The sequence below is a fragment of the Phallusia mammillata genome, chromosome 7, assembly GCF_965637545.1.
Source record: "Phallusia mammillata chromosome 7, kaPhaMamm4.hap1.1, whole genome shotgun sequence".
Taxonomy (NCBI): Eukaryota; Metazoa; Chordata; class Ascidiacea; order Phlebobranchia; family Ascidiidae; genus Phallusia; species Phallusia mammillata.
In genome coordinates, this window is record NC_137258.1 from 13,117,016 (window position 1) to 13,144,905 (window position 27,890).

General features: G+C 37.3%; 2 protein-coding genes and 1 long non-coding RNA gene across 6 annotated transcripts; 1 reads left to right on the plus strand and 2 right to left on the minus strand.

The window, feature by feature from the left end:
• Window positions 1-4,532: 4,532 nt before the first annotated feature.
• Window positions 4,533-7,079, minus strand: LOC145239583 (putative enoyl-CoA hydratase/isomerase YngF). 4 transcript variants are annotated; one of them, XM_080102945.1, is made up of 8 exons: window positions 6,828-7,079; window positions 6,519-6,692; window positions 6,362-6,462; window positions 6,115-6,144; window positions 5,511-5,681; window positions 5,330-5,453; window positions 4,926-5,038; window positions 4,533-4,844 (listed from the first exon to the last, which is right to left on the minus strand). In XM_080102945.1, the coding sequence occupies exons 1-8, from the start codon at window positions 6,967-6,969 to the stop codon at window positions 4,734-4,736; spliced, it is 966 nt and encodes a 321-aa protein (XP_079959071.1). In that variant the 5' UTR covers window positions 6,970-7,079; the 3' UTR covers window positions 4,533-4,733. The 4 variants fall into 4 exon arrangements, with proteins under 4 accessions (XP_079959071.1, XP_079959070.1, XP_079959069.1 ...); XM_080102944.1 differs by having other exon boundaries at window positions 6,519-6,695; XM_080102943.1 differs by having other exon boundaries at window positions 6,519-6,710.
• A 2,937-nt stretch (window positions 7,080-10,016) lies between these two features.
• LOC145239597 (uncharacterized) lies at window positions 10,017-10,747 on the plus strand. The gene is made up of 2 exons (XR_013862343.1): window positions 10,017-10,309; window positions 10,592-10,747. It is a non-coding gene; the product is annotated as an uncharacterized LOC145239597 (long non-coding RNA).
• A 12,801-nt stretch (window positions 10,748-23,548) lies between these two features.
• On the minus strand, window positions 23,549-27,193 carry LOC145238470 (uncharacterized). Its single transcript, XM_080101663.1, has 10 exons — window positions 26,913-27,193; window positions 26,725-26,850; window positions 26,459-26,660; window positions 26,284-26,394; window positions 26,021-26,221; window positions 25,797-25,964; window positions 25,059-25,221; window positions 24,856-24,958; window positions 24,035-24,146; window positions 23,549-23,961 (listed from the first exon to the last, which is right to left on the minus strand). Exons 1-10 carry the CDS (start codon window positions 27,147-27,149, stop codon window positions 23,861-23,863), a joined length of 1,524 nt encoding a protein of 507 aa, XP_079957789.1. The 5' UTR covers window positions 27,150-27,193; the 3' UTR covers window positions 23,549-23,860.
• Window positions 27,194-27,890: the final 697 nt, after the last annotated feature.

Consider the following 27,890-nt stretch of genomic DNA (forward strand, 5'->3'; position numbering starts at 1 on the left):
CTGGATAAATTTGGGGGACCGTTTAACTAATATGCAAGGAAGTAACTACAGTCAAACTTCGATACTATGCCACCTTGCTATTATGCCACCCTCGCTACTATACCATTTTTGATCGTCACCAACTAAATTCAATCGAAAATATATTTACTATGCCACCCCTCACCCTTGATACTATGACACATGAGAGTACAGTATTACTGTATTAATGGTCTGGTTATGGATTAAAAAATTGGGTCTCTGACAACTTTCGGTTTGAGCTAATGATAAAACAGAGAAAACACGAAAAACAAATCGTTGAATAAGCAAATGTTAAGAGGTTTCACGGCTTTGCAGCGAGTTATGTAAACGCCGTTCTGTGCTTGTGTCACGGCAAAACTAACAGATCTTGTTTGTTCTAGGCACGTTCTATCCGTATTTTTGTAATAAATTTTACTGTATACTGTAATAAATTATAATCGTACAACACAACGTGGCATTACAGTACATTGTCACGTCACAAGGCTATGTTTAAAAACAACCCTCGCTATTATGCCACCCTCGCTACTATGCCACTTTCTCTCGGTCCCAAAGGGTGGCATAGTATCGAAGTTTGACTGTAACAACAAAAAGTCGAATGTCGTGAGACATTAAGACGTTTTTTCAGTGGGTTTTATTTCAAATTAAAAAAGGTCTTTGTGGCTCCCGTTGTAAGTTTTTTTCTGTGTAAACTTGGTCCGAATGGTTTTTAGAGTGGTAAAGGTTGGAGACCCCTCATATATGTGCTTATTGTTTCACGGATAGAAAGAGTAGTGAGTTTAGCCTAATAAACTTAACCAAACGAAAGCCTACACAGAAAGTTAATTGACAAGGATCAAAGCACCGTATCTAACGTTTTCTCGTGTCGCCGTCAGTGTGACTTCCGAATATTCCAAATTTATTCCGGAATAGAAGTGTTTGGATCGCAAAAATGGTTAACGCAGCGGTTCTCAAACTGGGATCCGCGGTCCTTTAGGGCAGGGCTACTCAAACTTTCTTGTTCTGCGACCCCATTTTCAAACAGAAATTTCTACGCGACCCTTTGATGGGTAAAGCCCAGGGGTGCACAACCTCTTCCCTATGACGGCCGCATATTTTTTTTCCTCAACGGCCTCCAATTGCCTGCTTGCTTGTGTTTCAAAATTACTGATGTAAAGAAATACTTAGATATTATATATATGCCATCTAATAGCGCCTAACTTAATACACAGATTGTCAGTGTTAGCTTTTATGACGTAATAACCTATATTGTGACGCTTTTGGTTTCTGCTTTTTCGCATTGTTTGCACACGATAGGCATTAAAAGTCTGGCGCATATGGCTTCTATAGGCTGGTAATACTTCTTTAAGTTCCACAAAATGTATTTAGAGCAGTTTGAAAATCAAAATATTTGGCAAAAATATTTAGAATCTTTCTTTTTTATACATTTTATTGTCTGCGGGAGATTCGTTTAATAACAAAACTGTTTCAGCTATTTGGTAAAAGAGTTTTTATTTACGTCACGACCGCCAGCCAGTACATACATTTTAATAAACATGTTCACGGCCGCACAAACTCGTCTATGTCGCCGCACTTGTGCACCCCTGGTATAGCCTATACACGAGAATGATGTTTAAACAATAAATTTATGCATGTAAACCATTTAATGTGACAATGACAAATAACGCACGCTGCTTCGCGACCCCAAAACTATATTTCGCGACCCACAGTTTGAGAAGCCCTGCTTTAGGGCAGTGGTCGGCAACCACTGGTCCGCGGTCCGTGAGGAGTTTGTTACCGGGCCACATAAAACTTGCTCAAGGTTCACTTTCAATCAAAGTTGTAATAATTATGGGTCCCCTTCCCTGAAGGGGACACATATCGATTTTACTCGAATTGTTTTTGTTTTTTTTGTTGTTTTTTTTGTTTTGTTTTTTCTTCCTTTTTTTTCTTCCCAAAGTTTGTCCGACTCGTTTTTCCATCAAATGTTTGATGGATTTGGCTGAAATTTACACAGATGGTAGATATAGTTATGTAGATGTGCATCCCACTTTGTTTTTGTTGATAACCCCAGTATTTATCCCGCTAGCCCCCTAAAATGGGTGTTTTTACCCAAAGTTTGTCCGACTCGTTTTTCCATCAAATGTTTGATGGATTTGGCTGAAATTTACACAGATGGTAGATATATTCATGTAGATGTGCATCCCACTTTGTTTTTGTTGATAACCCCAGTATTTACCCCTCTAGCCCCCCAAAATGGGTGAGTTTTTAAACAGTGTCAGAATTGGCTCAAATTTGGATTTCTTGAAAAGTATGCCGTTTATAGGTGTCGATTGTTGTGTTCAACCCTGTAGTCCTAACATTTACCCCACAAGCCCCTAAAGTGTAAAACGTATTTGTATGTCACTGGGCACCACAAACGAAAGATTTCTGTGGCGCAATAGTGTTACAAGGGCAACCAGTTTGTATGTTGCTCGTTGGTGGGTTGCTTGTGGTCGTTTTTGGCCGAAACCATTCCGGCGCGCCTGACCCATATACAGACATAAAAAACCCTGATCGGGATTCGTCCCCGGAAGAATCCTGGGTTCGAACCCCGTGAAAAAAAAAAAAGTCGTTTTTGCGCCATGGCAGTTAGGGGCTTGTTAACAGCCCTATGACGTCAGAAACATTAACGGTTGTTGCTCAAAACACCTCTAGTGGTCGAAATTTTAAATAGGACATACTTCAAACAATATCTGGGGTGAATCTAATTTTATAGTTTGTATTCTACATAGCATTATTATTTAAGCCCAGTGCCGATCACTGTATTTTACCTTACAACACCCGACTTTCTCATGGTTCTCTCTTGAATTGCATTATTTTCAACTTTTTTTTCAACAATTGTAATTCTTTTCTCTTGTCTGTGATGTCAGATTTGGATCATTGTTATGCGCAATTTTGCATAACTAGCGAAAATCCTGCAATCAACTTCGTTTTTCTGAAATACACATTCAAGCTTGCGAACCGCGAGCCCTCGAAATAATGGACCGTTTAGAAAAAATAACGAAAATATTTGAGAAAAACTGGGTTAACGCAACCGAGATAAATTTGGATTGTGTATCATAAAATATGGCAAGGGATTGTGTATCATAAAATATGGCAACCCTGTTGAGAGTGGTATTGAACACCGTATGGTACCGCATGTTAACACTTGTAAGAAAATTAGGCCCAAAAGGTATCTGGGATTAAATTGTAAAATTATTTTTATTATAAACCCTCACCCAGACACTAATAGCCCTAACCGTCAACATCTAGTTTTTTTTTAGTAGATTGCATATAGATTGCGTAGATTGCGTATTTTAGAGAAGCCCAATTGACACCCCTGCTTTCGAACGGTTGCTAACCCTTGGTTTAGTACAAGGCATTGTGGTTAAATCATGTGATAAACAGCTTTAAACGTAATTTTCAGTGAACTTCGAGCTACTGTATCCTTTTAAAGTGAAGACCGTTTAGATAAGGGTTCTTTAGGGGGGAGGGGCCGATTGCGACAATTAAGGGATTTATGGGGGACATGATCACAATTAAGCGAAACAAAACCTGTAGTTAACAACTCAATGTCAAATCCTTTTAGACAAAAAAACAAGTTACCCTCCGAGGACAATAAAAAGGTCCCAAATGTCCTCCTTTTTAAGGAATGTCTGATTTACCAAATACATATGTGACAATTATGCCTTTATACATATTCCTCTTATTTTTTAAAGAATTCAGTTTTTACATTTTTTGAAAATATAAGCTTATTTTAGTGTTGTGGTGTGATAATCGTTCAACTTTATCCAAACTATTGTATACCGTAATTTCTGAAGCCTTTAATTTTTGGTGGGACTCAAAGGGTTTTTCCATGTTCATTTCAACAATGTGTCCTCCTTTTTAGTGATGGAAATATGGTAGGCCTAAAATAAAGTAAATAAACCATCAAGTAAATAACCATTTCTTGGCATAGATTCATCACGCATTTATTTCCCCAATCCTTCTTCGTACAGTCGCAAGATCTGGAATTACATGAGATTGTAGAAACACGTCCAAGCTCGTTGTGGTACCTTTAAAATAGCGTCGCGGACCACAGCGTGAGAACCGCTAGTTTGGGTAGACACGCTCACCAACCCATTTTAAAAATTCCAGAGAACGACCGGTGTTGAGCATCCCTGACTAAAGCAAACAATCGTTTACATATACTGGCGACTTGACGGGGATGTCATAGTACGCCAGGCCTATTGAAGGCGTAATACCGAATCAGCCGGTCACCAAGCATTCACCCCCATATGGCAAGGCAGGCTAGAAAAACTAGCATTCACCCCCATATGACAAGGTATAGGCTAGAAAAACTAGCCTGCGGTGGGATTCAAACCCACAAAAGGAGTCTTTCCGGGACCGCCGATGACGGGGATGTCTGTAGCCCTAACTTATACTGCGAGCATGTAAGGTTCTGGGCCGCAAATTTACCGCATTGAAGTATTGGCCTTGTGTTTTTTTTAACTTAAAATATATTACAAATAAGCATATATAGTTTCCAGATTCCTTCTTTTTAATCGCAATGATAAACCCCAAAATGATTTAATAAATAAATAAACACTTTATCGAGATCAAAACAACGAAATTTTCAACAACAAACGACAGCGGACTTTGCGAAACAAGCAGCATGATAAAAAAGACATGGTAAAATATACACGTAGCAATTTATATTACAGAACAAAGTCCCCGGCTTATGAAAACATCCCTTTTCGGCCAACACCCTCAACAAACTTTTGGGCACCTGAAATAGATTCGCGCTCAAGAACATCCATTGCGTTTTCCAACTCATATTCCAAGGAGTCCTGATTACAAAGAATTGTATTAACTACACTAAAAAAAACACAACATAAAGACTTTTGTGTATAGACGTAAACGTATCGCACCCGAATGGAGGCGGCGTCAAAAACGGAGTGATAAGTTGAATTTCGATCAGCACGAAGGCATAATTGGGGAAAATTGGATATATCTTTTGCTAGTTGAACTGCTGCCGATAAAGCTGAAATAACAAAAACAACTAATCCATATGCGTTTCGCAAAACATCCGCTCAGGAAATAATAAGACTCGAGTTTTGCCTAACTGTATATCCCCTCATCGCCGCGGCGCACAATAATTGACGTTCATTACAGATTCTGCATTTCCTACGAAAACTTCCCTTTATAAGAAACCAGCTGTTTAAGATTGGTGCTGATAAGAAGAAACTTGTAGAAACAATTCCCATTTCACAATAATACCTATTACTAGGCAGTCATAGCACTTGCCAACTATGAGACATGCCAAAATAATCACCTCCACCATCTTCAGTAACTCTGTTGGCAATTCCCATCTCCTGTGCCTCCGATGCACGCAACAACCGACCAGTCAAAATCAAGTCAAGAGCTTTTGACATTCCAATTAAGGCGGGAAGGCGAACCTGCAAAAATGCAAAACAGACTGTGATGTACGAAAGATGCATACACACTTTACTTACCGTTCCACCATCTATAAGGGGCACACCAAAACGCCTGCTTAGTACACCAACTTGTGTTGATTGTTCGAACACCCGAAGGTCACATAAAAGGGCAAGTTCCAGCCCCCCTGCAACTGCATATCCATTTACTGCAGCTATAACAGGTTTGCAGATGTGTAAATGTGTTGGGCCCTGTGTACACATAGAAGGTTTTTAAGGTGTATCTGCAAACCAATCAGTCACCTATCACAAGTTGGGAAATGTTTGTTTCCAGGTTAACATCAGTTGACAGTGCCAGAATCAATTTACCAGGATTTATAATCAGCCAATTATGTAACATAATTTTTTAAAACATTGCATTTCGATATTTTTAACAATTAAAAAATATTCTAAAATTTTTTTTGCCATTTTATCGGTTAGTCTTGTTTGCCTTTCTACAAGTAAAAAAGTCTAATTCAGTTGATGCTTTAGTACCATAAAATCTGTATGTACAAAACCCATGTTGAATTTCCTAATTCAACAACCACATGTTGATATTTAACATGCAAACATGCCAGTGACAACTGAATATTTTCTGGTCATAAATGATTAAACATAAGTAAACACTATTTTCACACAATCTTACCTCCAAAGATAGCTGAATTTGGTCATAAAGCTGTGTATATTAGCATTTGCTAATAAATTCGAGTGTAATTTACACCAAAACACTAAACAAAAGATTTCTGCACAAACACACATAACACAATTCATTTGTCATTGGGTATCTCTTTAGGTATTAGATGCAAAAACTTTGGATGAAGAACATGAAAGCTTATTCTAAAATAGCAGTTATATACACAAATTTCAAATGTAACTACAAACAACTAAATCACCATTGCTCCATGAATGCTCATGTGCTTTTTTGTTTCCTCACTCAAAATTTCTTTGCTTGTTGCAAGCTCCTTCAAGTCGTAACCAGCACAAAAGTGTTCACCTAAAATTCAAATAATTTCAAAAAACTGTTTTGCTCATTAAATCTTAATAACTTACCAATTCCATGTAGCACAGCAACATTACTTTGTTCATCATTTTCAAATGCTTTGAAAGCAACAGTTAGTTGACGAGCCATATCTCTATTAACCGCATTTCTGGAATTTGGTCGATTGAGACCAATCAATGTTATTTTTTCACGCTTGTCAATAGTCACAGGGTCAACCGCTGGTTCTGCTGTAAGAGTCCTCACTTTTATTTGTAAAAAACACAACTATAACAGCAACATCATAAAATTAAAATCTTAAAACATAAATTTTATCCATACACTTGTTTTTTTTTTCAGGTTTAATCAGGCTTTTGTAATACCTGATTCATAGTCCATTGAAATGTATCTTACGCTCTTGGTCAAATAATGTTTTGGAAAACTGATGGAAGCATGTCCAACAATTCGCGTCTTTGAGCCGGACAGCAGCCTCGAAAATAATGTGCGGTACATTATTAAATCCATTTTTTTTCAAGTACACAAATTCGAAAATGGAATCATACAGATCAGAAATTCTTCAACATCAACACCTAAAAGCAAAATGCGTGAATCTGGACACACGCACGCGCAAAACCAAACAACAATAAAGAAAAAAGGGAATTTACCCAGATGGAGAGTAGTGCAGCGCATGTCGTCAAAAGATACGTAATTGTTTGTCAGATACTGCTTGGCCATTGTTGCGTATATGTTCAGGGTTGGCTCGCGAGACAGATGTGGCTATTTTTATTACTGCATTTTCACTCTTAAATAAATCCTGTTAAATCATAATATTAAATGCAATCTTCTAATGCAGGGGTCGGCAATTTTTTTTTGCACTGCGGACCGTTTTTGAAACTACAATTTTATCGCGGACCGGTCTTCAAAAAACTACAAATATTTAGCAATGAAATTGCTTAAATTAGTTTATCATCCCCAGGATATATGGGCAAAATGTTTTTTAGCATTTAACCTGATAAATTTTACCAGGCCGCGGACCGGCGGTTGCCGACCACTGTTCTAATGCGTTTTAATCAATACGGCTTGTTGTTGTTTTACGACACTTCTAAATGTTCTAAGTCACACTATTTTGTGCGGGGGGTCTCCAACTCAAAATTTGTTCCTGGCCAATTTTCGAACTACCAGAAGCCGCGGACCATATGCGGACTTGGATGTCAAAATGCTTTTAAAGACGCTAGCCTACACCAATCGAAAAAATGCTTTGAAAATTATTGCTTTGATGATCAAATTTTTATTTCATCATGATAATAATGTAAAAAATAATTGAATTTGTTATTTGTAGCATTGTAGGGTATAGTGTTATATGAGTGTGGGTTAAAGCTTCATTAATTTTCGCTTGTTGAACACTCGACTGGTGAGTAAAACAAAACAAAAACTTTTTTTTCAATAGCAAATTACGCAGAAGGCCTCAAAATTGCCTTTCGGGCCACATCTGGACGGCGAGCCGCGTGTTGGAGACCCCTCCCAGCGGGCACCGGGCGTAGTATAAACGTCAATTTCACGTCGAAATTCCGTCTTTCTGACAAAAATCGACCATTGTGAAAAAATAGGACGTCGAAATGACATCAAATTAAGGTCGAAAATTAGTCAAAATCTTAAAGGTCCCAAAACAACCGGTATTCGACGTTAATTTAGTGGCATATCAGGCACGTTTAAGTAACGTTGAATTTTTCACGTTTATTCGACGTCGTAATTTAGTATCTTCGCAACTTTGTCGTAATTTGGATTTAATTTCAACGTCTTTCTTTTCACGTTGAAATTATGTGCATTTGTCGACGTTGAAATAAAGTCGCCTAAACGTCGTTGATGAAACTACGTTTGTTGGTTTAATAATCGACCACATTTCAACGTTGAAATCCGACCAAAAACCAAACCAAAGTAAAACTAAAACGTCAAAACCATTAATAAACGTCGATTTTTTGACAAATTAGACACGTTAAAGAAACGTTGATTTTGTCGTGAAAATTCGACGTCGTAATTTAGTGTCTTCGTAACTTTGTCTTAATTTGGATTGAATTTCGACGTCTTTCTTTTCACGTTGAAATTATGTGCATTTGTCGACGTTGAAATGAAGTCGCCTAAACGTCGTTGATGAAACTACGTTTGTTGGTTTAATAATCGACCACATTTCAACGTTGAAATCCGACCAAAAACCAAACCAAAGTAAAACTAAAACGTCAAAACCATTAATAAACGTCGATTTTTTGACAAATTAGACACGTTAAAGAAACGTTGATTTTGTCGTGAAAATTCGACGTCGTAATTTAGTGTCTTCGTAACTTTGTCTTAATTTGGATTGAATTTCGACGTCTTTCTTTTCACGTTGAAATTATGTGCATTTGTCGACGTTGAAATGAAGTCGCCTAAACGTCGTCGATGAAACTACGTTTGTTGGTTTAAAAATCGACCACATTTCAACGTTGAAATCCGACCAAAAACCAAACCAAAGTAAAACTAAAACGTCAAAACCATTAATAAACGTCGATTTTTTGACAAATTAGACACGTTAAAGAAACGTTGATTTTGTCGTGAAAATTCGACGTCGTAATTTAGTGTCTTCGTAACTTTGTCTTAATTTGGATTGAATTTCGACGTCTTTCTTTTCACGTTGAAATTATGTACATTTATTCATGTTAAAATGAAGTCGATTAAGCGTCGAAGAAGTAAAGGCATTTGTTGGATTAATAATTAACCACATTTCAACGTTCAGAACAGGCCAAAAAGCAAGTAAAAATTAAAAGTTATAACCATTTCTGAACGTCGATTTTACGACATGTTTCGAACGTTAAGGAAACGTTGAATTTGTCGTTAATATTCGACGTCGCAATTTAGTGCCTTTGCAACTTTGTCGTAATTTGGATTGAATTGCGACGTCTTTCTTTCCACGTTGAAATTATATGTATCAGGGAACGTTAAAACAAAGTAGATTAAATGTTGCGAACGAAAGGGCAGTTACTCAACAAAACAATTAACCACATTTTAACGTCGAAATTTAAACCATTTTGAATATCAATCTGATAGCATATTTTAAAAGATTTTATGTTGAACTTTTCATGTGTAGCCTACTTGTCATCGTCATTGTAATTTAAAGCATGTATAACTACGTTTCAACTAAAAAGTTTCAATTATATCCACATATGAAGAAAAGAAGAAAGCACACAATTTTTGAGTAACTCTTACTACATGTTGCCAATTTTCACACGCTGATTTGACAAAAAAAATATCGATGTATAATATTAAAGCGTGATTGAAAAACATAGTCATTGACGTTTTATTTTAGCCAAATTAATTCTTGAAGAAGATTGTAATGGTAACCAAAAAAATACCGACGCTCCTTTTGTCGATCAGGCTCATATGCCTGTAGTTTCATACGTCTCGTGATATCCCTCTCCCATGGGATCCAAACAATGGTACGTTATCGGACTGGGCGTTCGAACTCCCGCTGTTAGTCACTTTGATGTCAGTTTTAATAAATTCGATTTTGCACTAATGCTTTCGCGCCTTTTTAGTTTTGTTCTCCCGCGCAAGGGTCATGTGACCACGGGATCCAATAAGCGCAAAGGGCGTGTTTGTCATTTTGGTCGAATCTACGCAAGTTTAGCAGTGTTACGAAAAGACGGACATGAGTATGGCTGCATATTACAGGCTGTCAGGCTTTATAGGATTCTTCGAGTTTTTCAGTATCTGACGACAAAGAAGAACCAAAGTAAACATGTAATGTTTCATGTCAACAATGAGCGTGGGACTATTGAAAGGGATTTAATACAAGCTCGCATTGACTCATCTCATCTCGTTAAAGTTGTGCAAGGTAAATTATTTGTATCACTATTATGAGGATCTTTACCAAAAGTGGCCTATTGTTTTAAAGTCTAACCGTTTTTTTCTCATGTGATTCGAGAAAGTTGGTTTAAATGTTGCAAGTAGAATACACATGTACATGGTCTGATACGATTCTTCTTGTGGAAGCAATTAATTATGTTGAAATTGTATTTCTAAATGTATGACAAATGGAGTTTGTACGAATAGCCTACAAGAGAAATGCACTTTTTCCAATGCAACATATTTTTAATTAATGATTTTTCTTACACAGAGAGAAAGAGTTCGTGCAAGAAGCAACAAGCAACTCTGGTTCATTAACTTGGGAATTATCTCAAACATGGAAAATCCCGAACGTCCCCGGACAACTACAATTTCTTATTGTGATTTTTGGTAGTTTTTCTTGTAATAAATTCTTTATTCGGTTTAACTTTTGTGTATTGTGCAGGTAATTGGAGGATAGTTTAGTTACGTTAGGGTCGTTGTTAGACGTCAAAGTGGAAGAAAATTTGTTGCAGTTTCGACGTAAATATACAACAAAAAAGACGTCAGTAATAGGCCCGAAAATTACGTCAACAAAACTCGTCAAATCAACGTCATTGTTAGACGTCAAAATTCCTAAAATTTGTTGCATATTCGACCTAAATATGTAATGTAAAAAGATGTCAGGAATCAACGGGATTTTAACGTTAGTGAAAGTCGTCAAAACAACGTCGTTGTTAGACGTCGAAATACCTAAAATTTGTTGCATATTCGACCTAAATATGTAAAACAAAAAGACGTCAGGAATCAACGGGATTTTAAAGTTAGTGAAGTCGACAAATCAACGCCGTTGTTAGACGTCGAAATTCCTAAAATTTGTTGCATTTTCGACCAAAAAATCTTGGTGCAATCGACGTCTGGTCCGAACCATATATTAACTTCATTTCGACGTCGCGGTGCCTGCTGGGAGCTGTTGTAGAGGGGGTATAAACATTTATTGTGTATGGTTTTTAGGCAAATACAGTTTCAATTTTGTGACTTTATTGGCTCTCTCACCTAAAAAGGTTTCCGACCCCTGATACAAACGACAGATACTGCACTTTAAGTTGTCAAAGCAGTGGTACAAAATACCGCATGTTTCCGTATGATCAAAACCGGACAAAGGACAGTTGTCACAAAAAAACGTTTCTAAAAACACATCGTTAACCTTAACTTAAGGTAAACGTGCTTAAGGTCCTAAGCACGTAAGCATGGGAAATCTTTAATGTTGACTTGGATTTTTGAAACAAAAGCTGTTTTAATTGATCACGACATATTCATGCATGCGATTTGGGACCTTGCAGTTGGTTGCATTATTCAGAACGTGATTTGCAGTAAAATATGGTCTCAATGAAATTCCATTAGTCTGAGACGGACTGGACAAATGTTCGGAGCGGCAGTAACAAATTATTATTTTTTATTTGTGAATTGTACCTAAATTAAGTTAGAAGTTTTTATTAGTCTATGATAGCTGCTTACTATTGTTCCTAATTAAACTTATCATTTTTGCAACCTCAATTATTGCAGCAACTGTTACATCGACGTTGTACAAATTATTAAGTTTTCTATGTTTCCCGCCAGTAGCCTTAACTCACTTGTATGGCGCAATGTTGTGCAACCCAAAATCCATAGAAAACACAAGTTGTCGCACGCCATAGAAAACACAAGTTGTGGGGATGAAAATGGGGCGAAATTAGCGCGAATTTTGCATTGCGCCTTATGGGGCCGATTTATAAAATGATTAATTTGGATACTTTTGCGGTGTTTGATTTTGCAATTTCTGCAAAATTTTGAATAAAAATATAACTACGCTCAACTTATAATGTTTAAATGGAACTGATGAACATGAAATAGAGTTTAAATCAGGCTTTAGCGGTTAAATTTTCCAGTAGATATACATGTAGCCTACTTAAGTCCCGAAAGATACAAAAGTTGTGATGTATATTCATCTAAAATTGGAATAAATAGTTCGACTATGTTCCTCCAAGGTCAGAAAAGTCATGACGTAATAGTGACGTCATCGTTCATTTACTGGATTTTGACGCTTTTAGCATATACTGAATTTTGAAAGGTTTTGGCAGTACCTTTAAAGGTGTTGTACAATCTTTCCCTCTGTTTTTAATTTTTTTGAAAGATATTTGACACTTTTAGTGATAAAAATATTTATTGCATCAATTAAGGACTATATACCATGTTGAATATGTGTACTGTCATATGCAACACAACCACAAGAAAAAATGCAATATAAACAAATACAACTAACATTGATGCATGAAACAACCAATATCAACAAAATTGTTAAATCTTCTTAAATCTATTCACCTGTACAACATAAAAAGTATCGTGGGAAATTTTGCATCCAAAGTGGCACTTTTTTCATTTATTTCAGTTTCAGCTGATACTTCCCACAATACATGTTGTGTGAGGATATCACAAAAAAATCCAAAAAAATTCATTAAGGGCATAAAATAACATGCAAGAATTATTAGCAATTTTCAATATTGGTGATTCAATAAAATCAAAAAAGTCAAAACTTAAGAGACACACAGCACAGTATGACATGTTTTTTTGAAGCTTCATAAACTCAAACACAGTAGTTACATGAAGTCCAATAGATCCTGTGTCAGCCTACTAAATGTCACAAAATTACATTTAAATCAATGAATGTTATTTGCCTTTCCATCTTGTTATGCATTACTATTTTATGTCATTAATTGTGTCTGTTTTATTCAAAGTTGTTGCAAAATAAAACATTGGCATTTATGTTTTCCATTTTCTGAGTCTATATGCCTGTTGTTGGTATTGCAAGCCAGGAGCCATGCCAAACAGCAACTTCTTACATTGGTTTGGTGTGATGGGACACTAGATAATTCTTCTTCAGTAAAGATACTTTGAAATGAATGGCTTGTTCATTTAAAAGCCCAGCCATCCACCAGTTTCTTCATTATATTGGTATAATTTTATTTTAAGCTGCAAGTTTATATACACACACTTAGTTCATCTTATCATAGAACTTTTAAATGTATTGCAAATTTCTGTAGGCTTGCACTTTTTCCAGCAGCAAAAAAATAAGTATAACCCAAACAAAGACTTTAAAAAGTATATCTTTGATAAACAAACTGCTTCGGTTAACACTTAATATTTCTAAGTTTTTCAAATATCTGTACAGTCAACATTTTTTATTACTAAAAACGGCCAGGACCATTTATATTTACTACATTTTATTATCACAATTACTTATCATAAAGATTACTTTCACAAATTTGCTAGAAAACGATGCAGAAAAACATTTTTTGACAAACTAGTGCCAATAAAACTGCTTTCCTGCAAACAATGCGCGTTGCCTAGCAACCAATGACGTCATTTTTACGTCACGCAAAAATTTTTTTGTTAGCAAGACAATTTAGAAATAAAAAATATTTAGTCGTTAAGGCAGTTTATTGAAAAAAACACCAAAAACCCTATCCTTTGCGTTGTTAAAAGCGTGCAAAGTCGCCCCATTTCACGCTCCATGAATTCTCGTGCGACAACTTGTGTTTGATAGATAGACTTTGGTGCAACCTGGTGACATTATCTATCACTCAATCGGTGCTTATGATGTCACAACCTTGGCATTGTTTTACTGAAGTAACGTCTTGCAAGCGTGACTGCCTCGTGTTTATTAGCGACTGGGTGTTATAGAGGCAGTATGCTTTATTTAATTGACCGGATACGTTTGTTTCTTCGGTAACGAATCGGAAATTTATGCTAACTGAACTGTTGCCGGTCGTCGAATGTGTAATTTGTGCATTTCTGGACCATGGATTCCACCGTCGTCAGCCAGCGTGCTGTTGCTGTAAATGACTGTATTATTCCGGTAAGCTTTGTTGCTTAAAGTCTCGTGACTCTTGGTCCTAATAGTTCGATAAGAGTCAACTGTACTGATAGTTCCTCGTCTGTTTCCTTAACTAAATTAGTGCATATTTGCAGATACCGTTTTTGCCTTTGTGCTCGTCTTGCTGCTGAACCCTTGAGCACCACCTCTGTCCATATTGCCTTTATAAAAGAACTCGTTAGTTTGACTCTTGGTGCCTTTGGAGTTGTTGAGCGCGAGGAAATGCGCGTTGAGAGGGCAGGAACTTGGCCGAATGGTCCGGAGCGCCTGACCCATATACAGACATAAAAAACCCTGATCGGGATTCGTCCCCGGGAGAGTCCTGGGCAGTGGCGGCTCGTGCCTAAAATTTCTGGGGGTGGTGCTCCAATTTTTAGCCTTTATTGGACAAATACAAGTTGGCAATATATAGAAAAGCCACATTTCTAGTTTTCTAGTCATTGTTTTGTGCAGAAAAACAAGTAATACAAATCTTAATTAGCAACTCCATTGTGACGTAATGGTTGTTACGCAATAATGTACACGGGTGTAAACAGCAGACGGTATCATTGGGGAATTTTGTTTACTTGCACAGCGACGGGCCAAACTCAATAACATGTAGTAATAATGTGGCACAAAAACACACGTGACACAGACTCGAAACAAAACGGTTGTAAATACGGTGAAACACAACAACAGTATATAGAAAAAAAATATTAATAAATGAGTCGAAAAAGGTCGAAGTATTTCAATTGGACAACATTTAAGTAAAACTGGTTATAACAATGACCTACTAACCAACACCCTTGCTATTCAGTCATTAATATGGTCATGTATCATTTAAGTACCATATAGCCACAGTCAGCATTTTCAACATATTCCATTACACGTCACAGATTATAATTGCCACACAAAAAATAGCCATAAAGCTTTTTATTTGTATCATAACTGACAAATTCAACAACCACATTACATTTGTGTCAGAACTTGTTTATTCAACAACTTTTCTTAATTTTTGTGTACAACTATTAATTGTTTGTAAGTTTCTTAACTGCTAAACTTGCTGCTTTATTTGGTGGCAAATAGCTTATATATATCTTTTTGAGGTACAAAACTCTGCAAGCTTTGAAAATTACAACTCTCTCACTTAAATTTAAAACATATTAAACCTTGTGCTTCTATTTTTCAACCAAAATGAATCATAAAGCTATAGTTTAAGCAAAATAATTGATAGCTTCTTCCTTGATTTCCAAACGACAACCAAGAAACTGTTTTTTTTTCTTTTTAGTGCTATCACTGCAAGTGCAAGTCTTTTTGGAAATAATGGTGTTCCTTAGAAAAGTTTGCATCCTTTTCAGTGTTGACATCCTTTTCAAGAAATGTTTTGCCTTTGAGAGACTCATGGAAATTGCTGGCTAACTGGCTTTTCCTTTAAAAGTTTCAGTAACTTTTCTAACAACAGGATATGTTTGGTGGTCACTACTATCTCCCCTATAGAATGTTCATTCTTAAGAAACATTTCCTGTGAAGCAATTTAGCAGCTACTGTTTAAAGAAACATAACATGTCCATTATATCAATACACAAGACTGCACTTGGTTGCAAATACTGTCCACATGGTGTGTAAAGAAACCAAAACTTGAAATTGTCATCACTGAGGTATTTCAAAATTCCTGTTGCTTGTGTTGTCATCACTAAGGTACTTCAAAATTCCTGTTGCTTGTGCAATTGTTTGTTCTGCATTTAATATTGCCTGAATTTCAGTGAGGCATTTAACTTCACAGTGTGAGTAGTTCTTGTGGTTGCTTATTCCTGCATGACATATTTGGAATAGAAGATGTTCATCCCAGTTTTCTTAACTTTTTATTCAGGTTTTTATTATAAAGGTTAATCGTGACTTTTCAAAGTGATTTCGTTTTCAATGTGGTAGATACACTTTCTAATTCAATAATAACTGCAAAAACTGAAGCCCACCTACAGTCATCTTAAAAATTCACGACTAACCTTCAAACAAATAAATTAAAACATGGCAAAAAAATTGTTTAACTGTACTCACTGTCGAACTTAGAATATAGCAAACGGGTTTGGTTTTGGAGCACAATATAGACCCGGAACAGACAACACAACTACAGCGGCTGGTTCACACCAGAGTTGGGCATGGATCCGGATACCGGATCGTGATCCGGCAGGATCTTCGTTTTTTGACGGATATCGGATCCGGATACTACTTTACAGCTGCCGAATCAGGATCCGGATTATCCAATCCAGTTTTTTGTACAACATACTCAGGGAAAATAATATAATATTTGTGAAATTGTATGGGGCAAGTATTCAAGTAACCGTCGAAGGCAATATAAATAGAAACTTGAATTGAACATATTTGCTGTGTGCCGTGTGCAGTTGTGCACTGCGTTTTTTGTGTTGTTGTAAAATCTGGTTATCACATGGCATAGTAGGCCTACCGTAAACAGTAACGTGCAACAAGGGAGTAATTGGGACGCGTTATACGCCGTTATAGAAGGTGAAAATTTGATGACTAAGAAGTTGCATACTTCAATGGAGGTTATGTTTCTTTTATGTTGTGAGATGTTAATATTTCTTTGTTGTTTCAGGCTAGATGTTACATTTAGATAATTTTTGTAGTGAACTATACAGTTCTAATAAAATTAGAAATTTTTCGGATCGGATCTTATTGTTGCTCAAAAATTTTGGATCAGGATCGGAGCGGAAAATCACAATTCAGGATCGGATTTCGGATCTCAAATTTCCCGATCCGCCCACCTCTGGTTCACACGCTGCGTGATTAGTGGAGCTGCGCGAGCCGCAGCACCCAGTCGCCTATTTCGCCCGGCACGTAGCTTTTCCAAGTGCAAAACGTCACGATTCGTCATGAAACTGGAGCTGCAGTTCCATCATAGATAACGTATTAATGCCATATTTTTTTTAATGAAAAAAATGCCGATCAAGGCGAAAATTATACTTAGGAATAAAAAAATAAGTATCATGAAAGTTATCTGTATTGTTGTGGTAGGAATACAAGGTGAAAATATCTAGGGGGTGCTGCAGCACCCTAGCACGAGCCGCCCCTGGTCCTGGGTTCGAACCCCGTGAAGAAAAAAAAAATGCGCGTTAAGAACCGTTCTAGGAATATAAGCGATCGCCCCTGCTGTGCTCTGGCCGCACGTCACGCCCTCTACTAATTAAAAGACAGCGCAACAACAACATAAACACAATTGTCACTAATGTAACATAATGAAAAAGGTACTTCTAGCTGTTACGTCGTTTTTGTCAACTGCTGTAAATATAACTTTGTCCAGCAAACGTATAACAATTGTCCTGTGACGCAACAGTTAGTGTTCCATTGCGTGACAATTAATGTTCCAATGCGTGACGTCAATTGCCTGTGTACTGTGTATGTTGCAATCATTTGTAGCTTGCCTCGTGGTGTACGTTTGTGAACTGCTGACAGGCATAATTTGAATTGAAGCCATCAATCTAAACTCTGATACCTTTATTTAGCAGCTAGAAAGTATACATAAATTGCTGAGTTTGATAAAGCTGCATTTGTGAATCATTTTGCTGGTAAGTTTGGCTTTGTACTGTAATGTGAAGTTTTGTTCTAGTAAATGTTTGGTTGTTTGTGCAGGATTTGTTCGGCCTTTAAAGCATCATTTAATACCAAAACCCCTGTGGCCAAACAGTCGGTATGTTTACTTTATTGCGTGTTATATTGTGATTCATGCTTTATATGCTTTCGTTTTTCTTGTGCAGAAAAACCGGAATTGACCATACCATTAAAACGAATTGTCGTTCCTTTATGGTGTCCGCGTTTTTTATTGAGCCACATTGTGTGACGTTTGCGTGAAAACAGGGGAATACGCGACAGAAAACGTTACATAGCAGTAAAAATACTAAATTGGCAACACTGATGGTGATCACGTAAGTTAAGTGTGATTGTTGAAACTCTTCGTAGCGGTGAACTAAATCCGACTTGAGAAAGGTAGAGCTACTAACACAACAACAGAAAAATAAATACTGATAGATACCGTGAAAAGGAAAGTTATTTAAATTAACAGTTAGACTGGGTTGAGCATAAAAGATAGCGACAAGTATTAGGACTCAAGCAGCGGTTCTCAAACTGGGGTCCGCGGTCCTTTATGCAATTGTTTGCGCACAATCGTAATGTTTTTTTGTAATGTCTGTGAAGTCACAAACTGTCTGCAATTTTGTATAACTAGCTAAAATTCTGCAAATTAACTTTCGTTTTGATAAAATAAACATTCAGGCTTAGGACTGCGAGCCCTTGACATAATGGCAAAGGGACCGTCTTGAAAAAATAATGTGAAAGTTTGAGAACCACTGGACTAAAGGGAAGCCCACATTACTTTAAAGGTCGGGAGTGTATTAGCGTTCAATGAACTTACATATTCTGAGTTTTTAACCGTCTTAAGCAATAAAATAAGCGAGGACAATGTCCGTGCATACTTAAAACGAAAAAGAAAAAAACGCGCACATAGCAGTAAACAATTCAACAAATCATCATCAAGGTTGGATCCAAATATCGAGTTACAGGATTGACTTGCGAGGAAATTAAAAGTTTTGCTGAAATCCAAGACGTTAAATATTCCCAGATACTTTTAACATGTTGGCAAAGATAAAATAACGCGATACAGTTTCGGGGGCATGTAGACACAAAACACATTGGTCGGAGTCGGTTTTTCAAAGGAGTGGTGTGCTTCGTTTGTTACAATGGAACGAAGGCTTAGTTTTATTCAAAAAGAACGTTATTTGGTTTCAATTATGAAGTTATCGACTTTTGAGTGCAGCTTTTACAAAGGGGTGGTATGTGGTGAGATTCCTAAGTCCCGTTTCCATTTTTGTTGCTTTTCTGAACGGACCGATACATATTGTTTTATTTTGTTTTACACATATTTCTAGGCATTTATCAACTATATCTAAGTTATTTTGGAAAGGTCATCGGTATTTTATCCCATTCGGGAGGCAAGGCGGCAACAATTTTAATGAAAACTTTAATGTCATTGTTTTTCGGGGTGAATTTATCTGCCAATTGTTCGTATTGATAATATTCCCCTTCGATCGGTCTTAGGTAAATCACAATAATCGAGTATTTCCGCATCGATTAGAGACTTTAAATAAAATGTTTTTAATTTGTGACGGTTTTTGAAACACACAGTAATCTCTAGTGTGGGGTTTGGCTGAATGACATAAATAAGTAATACTTCTAATGGTTATAATTATCATTCTAACCAGGGAGTCGAACCGGAACTGAACTCGAACCCGCGAACCGGTTTGAGCGGTTAATTTCATTAAACCCGACCCGAACCGCTAATTACGATTTTCTAAAAACCCGAACCGGAGTTGAACCCCATATTTTGTTTGGCGTTGGACCCGAACCGGACTTGAACCAGTAAAAAATGCAGTCTGTTTGATATTTTGTGCTTTTTTCTCAAAACAGCGCACTGAAGAATACGCGAGATAACACTTATAGCGCGTGCCAAAATTAACGGTGCAGGGGCAAAATTCTTTTGGAGTTTGATAAGACCAGGTATATGATGGGTAGAATTAAAATGAAACGAATAAAAATTTGAACCGGTTTAAAAACCGCAAACCGGTTCGGACCGGGTAATTTGCCAAAACCCGAACCCGAAAATATACATTTTTAAAAACCTGAACCGAACCCGAACCCTTAAAAACAAAACCAAGTGAACCCGAACCGAACCTGAACCCATATGACAAGCGGTTCGACTCCCTGATTCTAACCGTCTGTAGGGGGATAATTTGTACACATTGTTTCGAGGATGTTGGTAGGCTAAGTTGCCTCAAATCCACGACTCTAGTTCCATTAAGGATAATGCATTTTTTTCTAAGTGTTTTCAAAGGGCTTTATAGTCGACGTCAAGAAGTTTTCAAAACCATTTAAGATTTAAGGATGAAATTTAGGACTCGACATCCAACAAATTTGCACCGCCAATACCAACGTTCGCGATAAGAGTGGTACGTTTTATTCTTTCCCACCTCGAGTCCCAAACAAACTGGAATAATTAACAAGGTTTGCGTAAAAATATGTTCGGCAGGGTTATTGGCAAGACACTAATTTTGTAAATTAGCGTTAGGATAACAAGATTTTTCAAAGCGTCCCAAAATAGTTATGCCGCGAGACAACCATATGTTTAAAATCGCGCTGATTTTACCAACCATATTTCCAAAATTTAGAGAAAACAATTCTTTCCTTTTTTTAATAGGGATTTGAATACCCCGATATCGAAACGACGTGTTTGGCCAAGCTAATCCTATATCAGCGTAAGGTTTTTGTTCGCTTTGGGCCTATAAAAATGCAAGGGATTTTCCATGTTAACCTTACAACCGGACATCTCCCCAAACATTTTTAAGTACAAGAAACACCCGATCAAAGTCAGTTTGGGCGCCGCTAAGGAAAATCAATGTGCCATCTTACAGTGTTTTTCAAAAAAATCGCAGGAATCTATAATATCAAAAAGGATACATAGATTATCGCCTATATAGGCTATGTAGGCCTACCTACCCTTCATAAAGTTGATGTGGATTAATCAAGGGTTGTATATAAGTTCTAATTCTGCTGTTTGGGACATAATTTTGTAATCGGTGTTTAATAACTAAATGAGTCGATAATTAGTCGTTAATAAGTGATCTTTCTGAGGTTTTGTTATTAGGGGCCAAAATCCCTTGAGTCTGACTCTGTCTAAAATGACCAATTTCCTCAGTATAGTCCGAAGCTTCGCAAAATATTGATTGTTGATCCAAAAATACTTTTTAAATGTGTTAATTTTACTGCAGCATTTGGATCAACCGGTTCGATTTATTTTGTCCTCGAGTGCTTCTATATTTCGCTGCGGTTCATTCTGGCAAGAAGTGATTTCCTTTTTTATTCTCGCACTCAATTCAATCGAAACCACTTTTTTGGCACTTTGTTTAAAAGAGATTCGGAAACCAGAAAAAAATATAGGCGGAAGGCGTCATTTAACTCAAGTGCGTCCATGTGAGCCTGCACAGTGGCCCGGAATGTTTGTTTGTGTGCGGGGCGCCAGGGCTTGTATCTAAATCCTCATTCAAAAATTCTGTTAAAGTCCTCTTCCAGGACCATATCGCCGTCCCCGAAGGTTAGTAGGTCAGCGAAGAATTTGTCAACAAATTCAGGGTTATCATTAGTTGCTAAAGTTAATTTCTTGTCGGCGATTGTCGGATTTACGATCAAAAACCTCCCGTCGGGATTAGCCATGAAACCTGTTTTTAAATGTGAATCAATTATTTAATCATAGTGCGCCAGGCTTTGCCTGCATCGACGCTTCAGGGCTGATCCCATCAGTATGAATATATTCATCTTAGTTTTTTAATGTGATAATTTTTTCGAAAACAATATAGCCACTCCCTTGATTCGATTCGTGCCATGTGACCAAATGATTTCCCCACCCCACTTCAGTTGCCAAAGTTTTTCGTCCCTGTGTAAACATGGGTTTCCTGTGTAAGTGCAAATTGAGTTTTTTTTATCACGGATCCCAAAAATTTTAAACGAGGCAACAGTAAAATGCAAGATGATAAGACCACCGTATAGTATACTGACAACCAAATCAGTTCAAACCCGTTTAACCCCAAGGTTAATATCCCACTTGTCCTCAAAACCACACGAACATCGGGATGGTGTATGAGGTTTAATACATTCCTCCGACTTTATATAACTTATATATGTACATAAATGGTTAGAACACTGTCTACTCATAGTGAGGTTTGGGATCGGGTTTATAGTGCTACACACACATGCAATTTATTACCTCTCACATCTGACACATTCGAGAAGATTTTCTTTCATCTTGAATTCCTGTTAAAGTTGTCGGCAACATGGCTTCCAAAGCATGGCCGCTTGACATTTAGGACAGTTAACTGCAAGTATCATCGTCACAACAGGTCTTTGAGATGTTAAAAAGTCTTGTTTGTATGTGTTTGTAGAGAGTGTATAGCACCCGGAGACAGAAAGCTTTTTTTGTTGCAGTCAGGGCATGAAACAGAAATTGGTGTTTCACATAAGCTTTGGGACTTATTGTTTGTTAATGATACAGGGCTTGTTCGACCTCGTTTGTTGGGATTGCTGCCTTGCGAAATGGATTCCGTTTCATAGTCATTAGGGCCTACAGGGTTTTCCGGGACAGGTTGAGATCCGTTTCTGTTATATTGGTTAGTTTCCAAGTCTTTTTCCCCGCTCGTGGTGTAAGGATTGGCCAGTTCTTATCGTGCTCTCTGAGAACTGGCTCCAATAACGCTTGATCTGGTTCGGTTGTCCAATCTCCTGCTCTTAGCTTCGTCACTGACTTTGCTTTGCAATTCTGGGAATCTTGTCTTCTTTTGGGTCAGTTTGCTTGATTGTGTCCCACTTCACCGCAATATTTACAGGTGAATTGCTGTCCATTGTAAGTGACATAAATTCGTATACCCATCAATATTTATGTAACTCGGGATCTCTCCTACATCTGTTTATCGTTGCCATACGCATTCCCGACAATAACCCTTCTTTCTATTTTCTGTGGGCCTTTTTTACTTTACCGTATTGTTGGGTTACTTTTTCTGCTATCGCTTCGTTTGGGAAGGTAATGGGTACTCAGCCAATTCCAATATTTAAGTAGTCACCTTCATATAGCCGGACGTTTTTAATGTTAAGACTTCTAGCTTGCTTGCAGTTCTAATACATTTTTTCTGCTTGTGCAAGTAACATCAATTTGTGTTCCTTTAATTTCGGCAATTCCAACCACTTTTTTGACAGGAAAATCAATATCCTTTAAAAATTTCCATAACTCTTCTCGCTTGATGATTTTTAAACTTAGGCAGGTCGGCCTTTTCAACGCACTCCCTGCGCTTTTTATCGCCGCTTGTGCTTAGCTCGCTTTCTCTCCAATTTTGCTGTGCACTCAACGAGTGTCTGACTTGAGTCATTTTTACACAAATTGCATTTAAAATATTCGCGAATGCTCTTTGCGCCACCTAACGGCTTTTAGCAAACTTGTCTGGTGTGAGTTCTTATGTTAGTAGACTTTTCGTTTGACAAAGCTGATAACCTGTGGTACTTAGGGTGTTAAACTGTGCAAGCATAGAACATTTTCTATTTATCCATCTTTTAGAAAAAAATATTGATACCTAAAAGAACCTCAGTTAAAAGGTGGACTTCGGAAAAAAGACACTAAAAAATATTCTCAACTGTGGATAAAACTTTATTCAAACCGGACTAATGGCCACATATTTATTTCATTGGACCCGTTCAATATTTGTTTTCTACCCCCGTGTTTATGACATCTGCTATATAGTTTTTGAAGTATAAGATGAAAAATTTCGTTCATGTTGTGATATATCAGCTGGTGCTGAACACTTGAATACAAAGACAGTTGAAACATTTTTACTTATCTCAGTTGAAAACTATCAGCTATAAGTGCAACACTGTCAGCAGATATAAGCAACGTGGAAAATTGCAATTGGCGAAAATAACAAAAACGCGGCAAACCAAAGTTCAAATTACAACGTGGTATAAGCGAGTAGGCCAACGTCGGTTTTATTGTGCCCAATAAAAACCTTGCTTCGATGAGATAACACGATTCGCGGATTGAAGGTGTGACCATGGCAACAAAATAGGTCACAAAAAACTGAAGTAGTAACTACTAATAAAAACGGTTGCTGTCACCAATGCTTTTAAACGAGCACCAAATACAAGGCGTATTGCCGAGCTTGAAGGTTCTGAAAAAATAGAAAAAGAATCGATAATGGTACTCCTTACTGTAAAAAATCCTACTGTAACTAAAAGCCTTACTGTATTTGTAAACGTTAATATCTTTTCCGGACGGTATAAATATTTCGACGTTTCCATCCCCTTCAACATCCGCTGCCGATGGGATTCCGACTGATTGTTTTGAGGAAAAGATCTGTTTAAGCAAAAATTGGCGAAAACGTTTTAAACGTTTTTTGTATTGATTACGTTTTAGGACAAAGATGACATTTTAACTTTTAAGTATACACATTTTTTAAAGAATGCAATTGTTTGTTTATTGTTTACTACATAGTTAAAGCATTTTCTAATATAGGAAGTTTACATCAAGCATTTAATTGAAATACAGCAGGGGGTGGATTGATTCTATTTGCATGATGCTTCGTTTGTCCATCCCTGGCCTATAACATTAAACTTTTGTGAAACTTTTGTTTAATGTTTGCTAAAAATCTTCCAAAAACTAAAAATTAGCCTACTTGAGCACTCGGGAAAACGAGTATTGCAGTTTTTGATGTTCGGTGCTAAGCCGAGCAGCTGCAGAAACTTACCGAAACATTAAATTTGCATATTCGTGCGAAACTAGTGTTCGAAAGGGGTATCCAAATACAAAAAAATGACTTTAAGAAAAAACTGCCTTGAATGGTGAAAAAAATGACCTGTACAGCTTTGATACACCGCTGATGACGTAAGGGACCTTAAAGTTACAAAACTGGCGTGAAATTGGCAATGTTTGTGACGTCACAAATGCACCGAGTGTGCTCACCCGAGCACCGAGCTTTAACGTGAAATACTCGTTAGCTCGATCAAACAGAACATTTGCAGTTTTGGCCCATGTCTGACGCAAAAAATTATGAAAAAAACTGTACCGTTTGAATGGAGTAGGTCCAAATTTTAGGACTCCAAGATGTAGGAGACAACACATATACACTTCCTCCGTTTGCTCCAGATATTAAAATGTGTGGCTTTTTCCTACAACATAAATTTCAAAGAAAAATGCATTCATTGATGATTCAACTAGTTTTCGTATAATTTACGTTAGAATTTTTCCAGAACAAATAAAATGACTTACGTGGTGCGACTTGACGACCGGGAAACAAAAAATTTAAAAGAAGGTCCTGGAAAAATTAGTCCGTAATTAGTGGCGGTTACTGGCCATTCGTATAAAGTTCGTCGCCTCCACAACTTTGTTGGATCAAATCCGCCCTGAGGAATTTGAAAGGAAACGATCCTTCCTGTGAATGTTACACAAGTGTTTCCATTACCAAACAAAAACTTAATTAGCCTACTTGAGTTTGTTGCATGTCCACTTTCTAAAAAGTTAACATGTCTGTCCAATCGAAAAACATTAATACTTAACATAAGGTTATTTTATCAAATTTGTAACGCTAATACAAAGAAGGGTCGCATAACTATGGAATTGAGTACTGTTTTGGGAAGGCTTACTCTGATTTTATATTGTCCCTGACACAAACTTGTCTTCCTCAAGCTATTTTATTGCTCCGTGGTTATAACGTCCGCCTGTACCGGAAATACATTCTGGGAAGAATTCCTACTGATATAAGGGAAATTCTGGCCGATGTAGTGGCTTAATTGTGTGTTTGATATAGAGCAGGGATGCAAACTACGAGTCTCGCGGACCCTCTTGGAATATATGGATCGCGTTGATCTGGCTTACATTCGGCATGATAGAAAGCTACTTGCGTACGACCTGAAAAGCTCCGGCGTATACCACTAGTGGTACGCGTACCTCAGGTAGAGAACCACTGAATTGAAAGCACAGGGCACTCGCCCCAACTAAGAGTTTTACCTGGTGTGTTTGCAACAGCGGCCACAGACGTTAAAACTTCTGGAATTCCATCTCCATTTAAATCAGCGATTTCCACACTAATGTAAGAGTCTCTTAGTTGGTCTGGTGTCCCTCGAGCAATGTCCATTGCTTTAATTTTTGAAGTTTGTGTCCAATCATTATCAGGATCTAAAAATGTAAATAAGTTTATGTCTGTTTCAAAACTATTTGCTATGTTTACCTACCGTCTACCCAATGAGCAGTCAATCGGCCATTTCTTCTGCCAGCAACGATTATAAGCATTATCTTTTGTTTCCTAGAACCAGCCCGCCGTACGTGCATTACTCGAAAATCGTTTCCCCCGACATCCGTAACGTTGGAAATTGGTTGAGGCGTCCATTGTCCACTTTCCCCCCTTGGTTGTCTGAGCCAAATTAGCTGGGCCACTTGAATAAAAAGGTTTCAAGTTACTTTGAGAGTTTAACCAAAACTCATTCAATGAACTTACTGTTTGAGCTTCCTTTTACTGTAATACAATCGGTCTTTTTATCCAAATCCATATCAAACCATTCGACATGAGAAAAGCCAACGTTAGGTTCTTTGTATATCGCAACTGGCGCTGGAACATCAACGTTTGTTATCAAATCATTTTTTTAAATGTTAAGGTGTCAAATAACACTTACCCCATATTTCTTTGGTCATGTCGACCAAGTAAATTCCCCCTTCATTAGACAAAAAACTTGATTCTGATCCGAACATACCAGTAGCTACCCACCACACATAAAGAGGCTGTTTATCAAGACTTTCTGGGGGAAGAACACCGACGCTGTTTGGATATTTTAAAATATTTTCGTCTGTCACAATTTTAGTTTCAGCAGCCATCACCTAAAGGGGTAAACTTATGAAAACTGTTATATTTTTAAAGTAGCTTTGTACGCATGGTTCCTACCTCAGGAAAATCAATTAAATTTCCTACTCCAGCTATACGTTTGATTTCACTTCTTGGTGAATACGACAACAATACAAGATCGAAAAATGGAATCAGTTTTGTGCTGGAGATCGGATTTTTTACCAGCTGTATTTTAAGCATAAAGGTTATAAATATGAGGTAGCTTTTGCTATACACAGATGTTATACCTGAACGGACGTTGGGTTCATTTGTAAATGGCTCATACTGTACATTTTTTCAGCTTTGTACAGCTGACTTGCACTGTATCCAGCCTGGACCTGTCCTGCTGTCAAATCTAGACCACATATTAAGCACGCCACGACTCCAAACAAAAACATGTTAACGTGTAATTTCACTGCCAACTTTTTATGTTTTCTTGGTAGCAAACTCAATATCAAATAAATATATCTTACCGCTTTGTTCATGTACTACCTTTGTTTCATGTACGACACAATGTAGTGCGTCTTACGTGTTCAACCAGTTGGTGTAGTGGCCCCAGGCAATTATTCGGTCTTAGTTGTCGCCCGAGAACGTTGGACGGGTTTTTCTGAAATCCAGTCAAACCCTTTTACATCACAACTACACAAATCAGTACAGATTTAAGAACAGGTATAAATGCAAAATGGTAATTGTAAATGGTGAGTTTGGCGTAAAACTGCTTGCTTGGTGAATATAGACTGATAGTGTCAAAAGATTCATTAGAAATTAAAGAGCCTTTGGTTTTAGGGATAATCGCATTTTGCTTTAAGAATGTTGTCAGTATCTTATTAAAATAGAGATTCTCTTGATAATTTTCGCTCGACCCCTAGCGCCATTGGACGGCAAATCTGAATTACTGTACTTTCAAACAAATCGTTGATTCTGTTTGGCCGAGCGCTGCAAACGCTCGTTGATTTTAGCTCCAAGAATAAAAATAAGTGATTTCATGACGAATTGACCAGTGACGGGCCGTTGCTAATATGGTAATGTCGTCGGTCGAAGAAAAGTCGTTTTTTTAAGTATTATTTAAATAGCGTTAATGGCTGACCATAGAGCTATATGCAATATGAGATGAGTTTTAAGTAACCCATTTAAAAACCTTTCTTTCGTTCACAAACCCATTCACCTTTTTTCTTCTTTGTTTGTGCAACTGTCTTAAATCTGCTCCAGGGCGCCACCATCTGCGC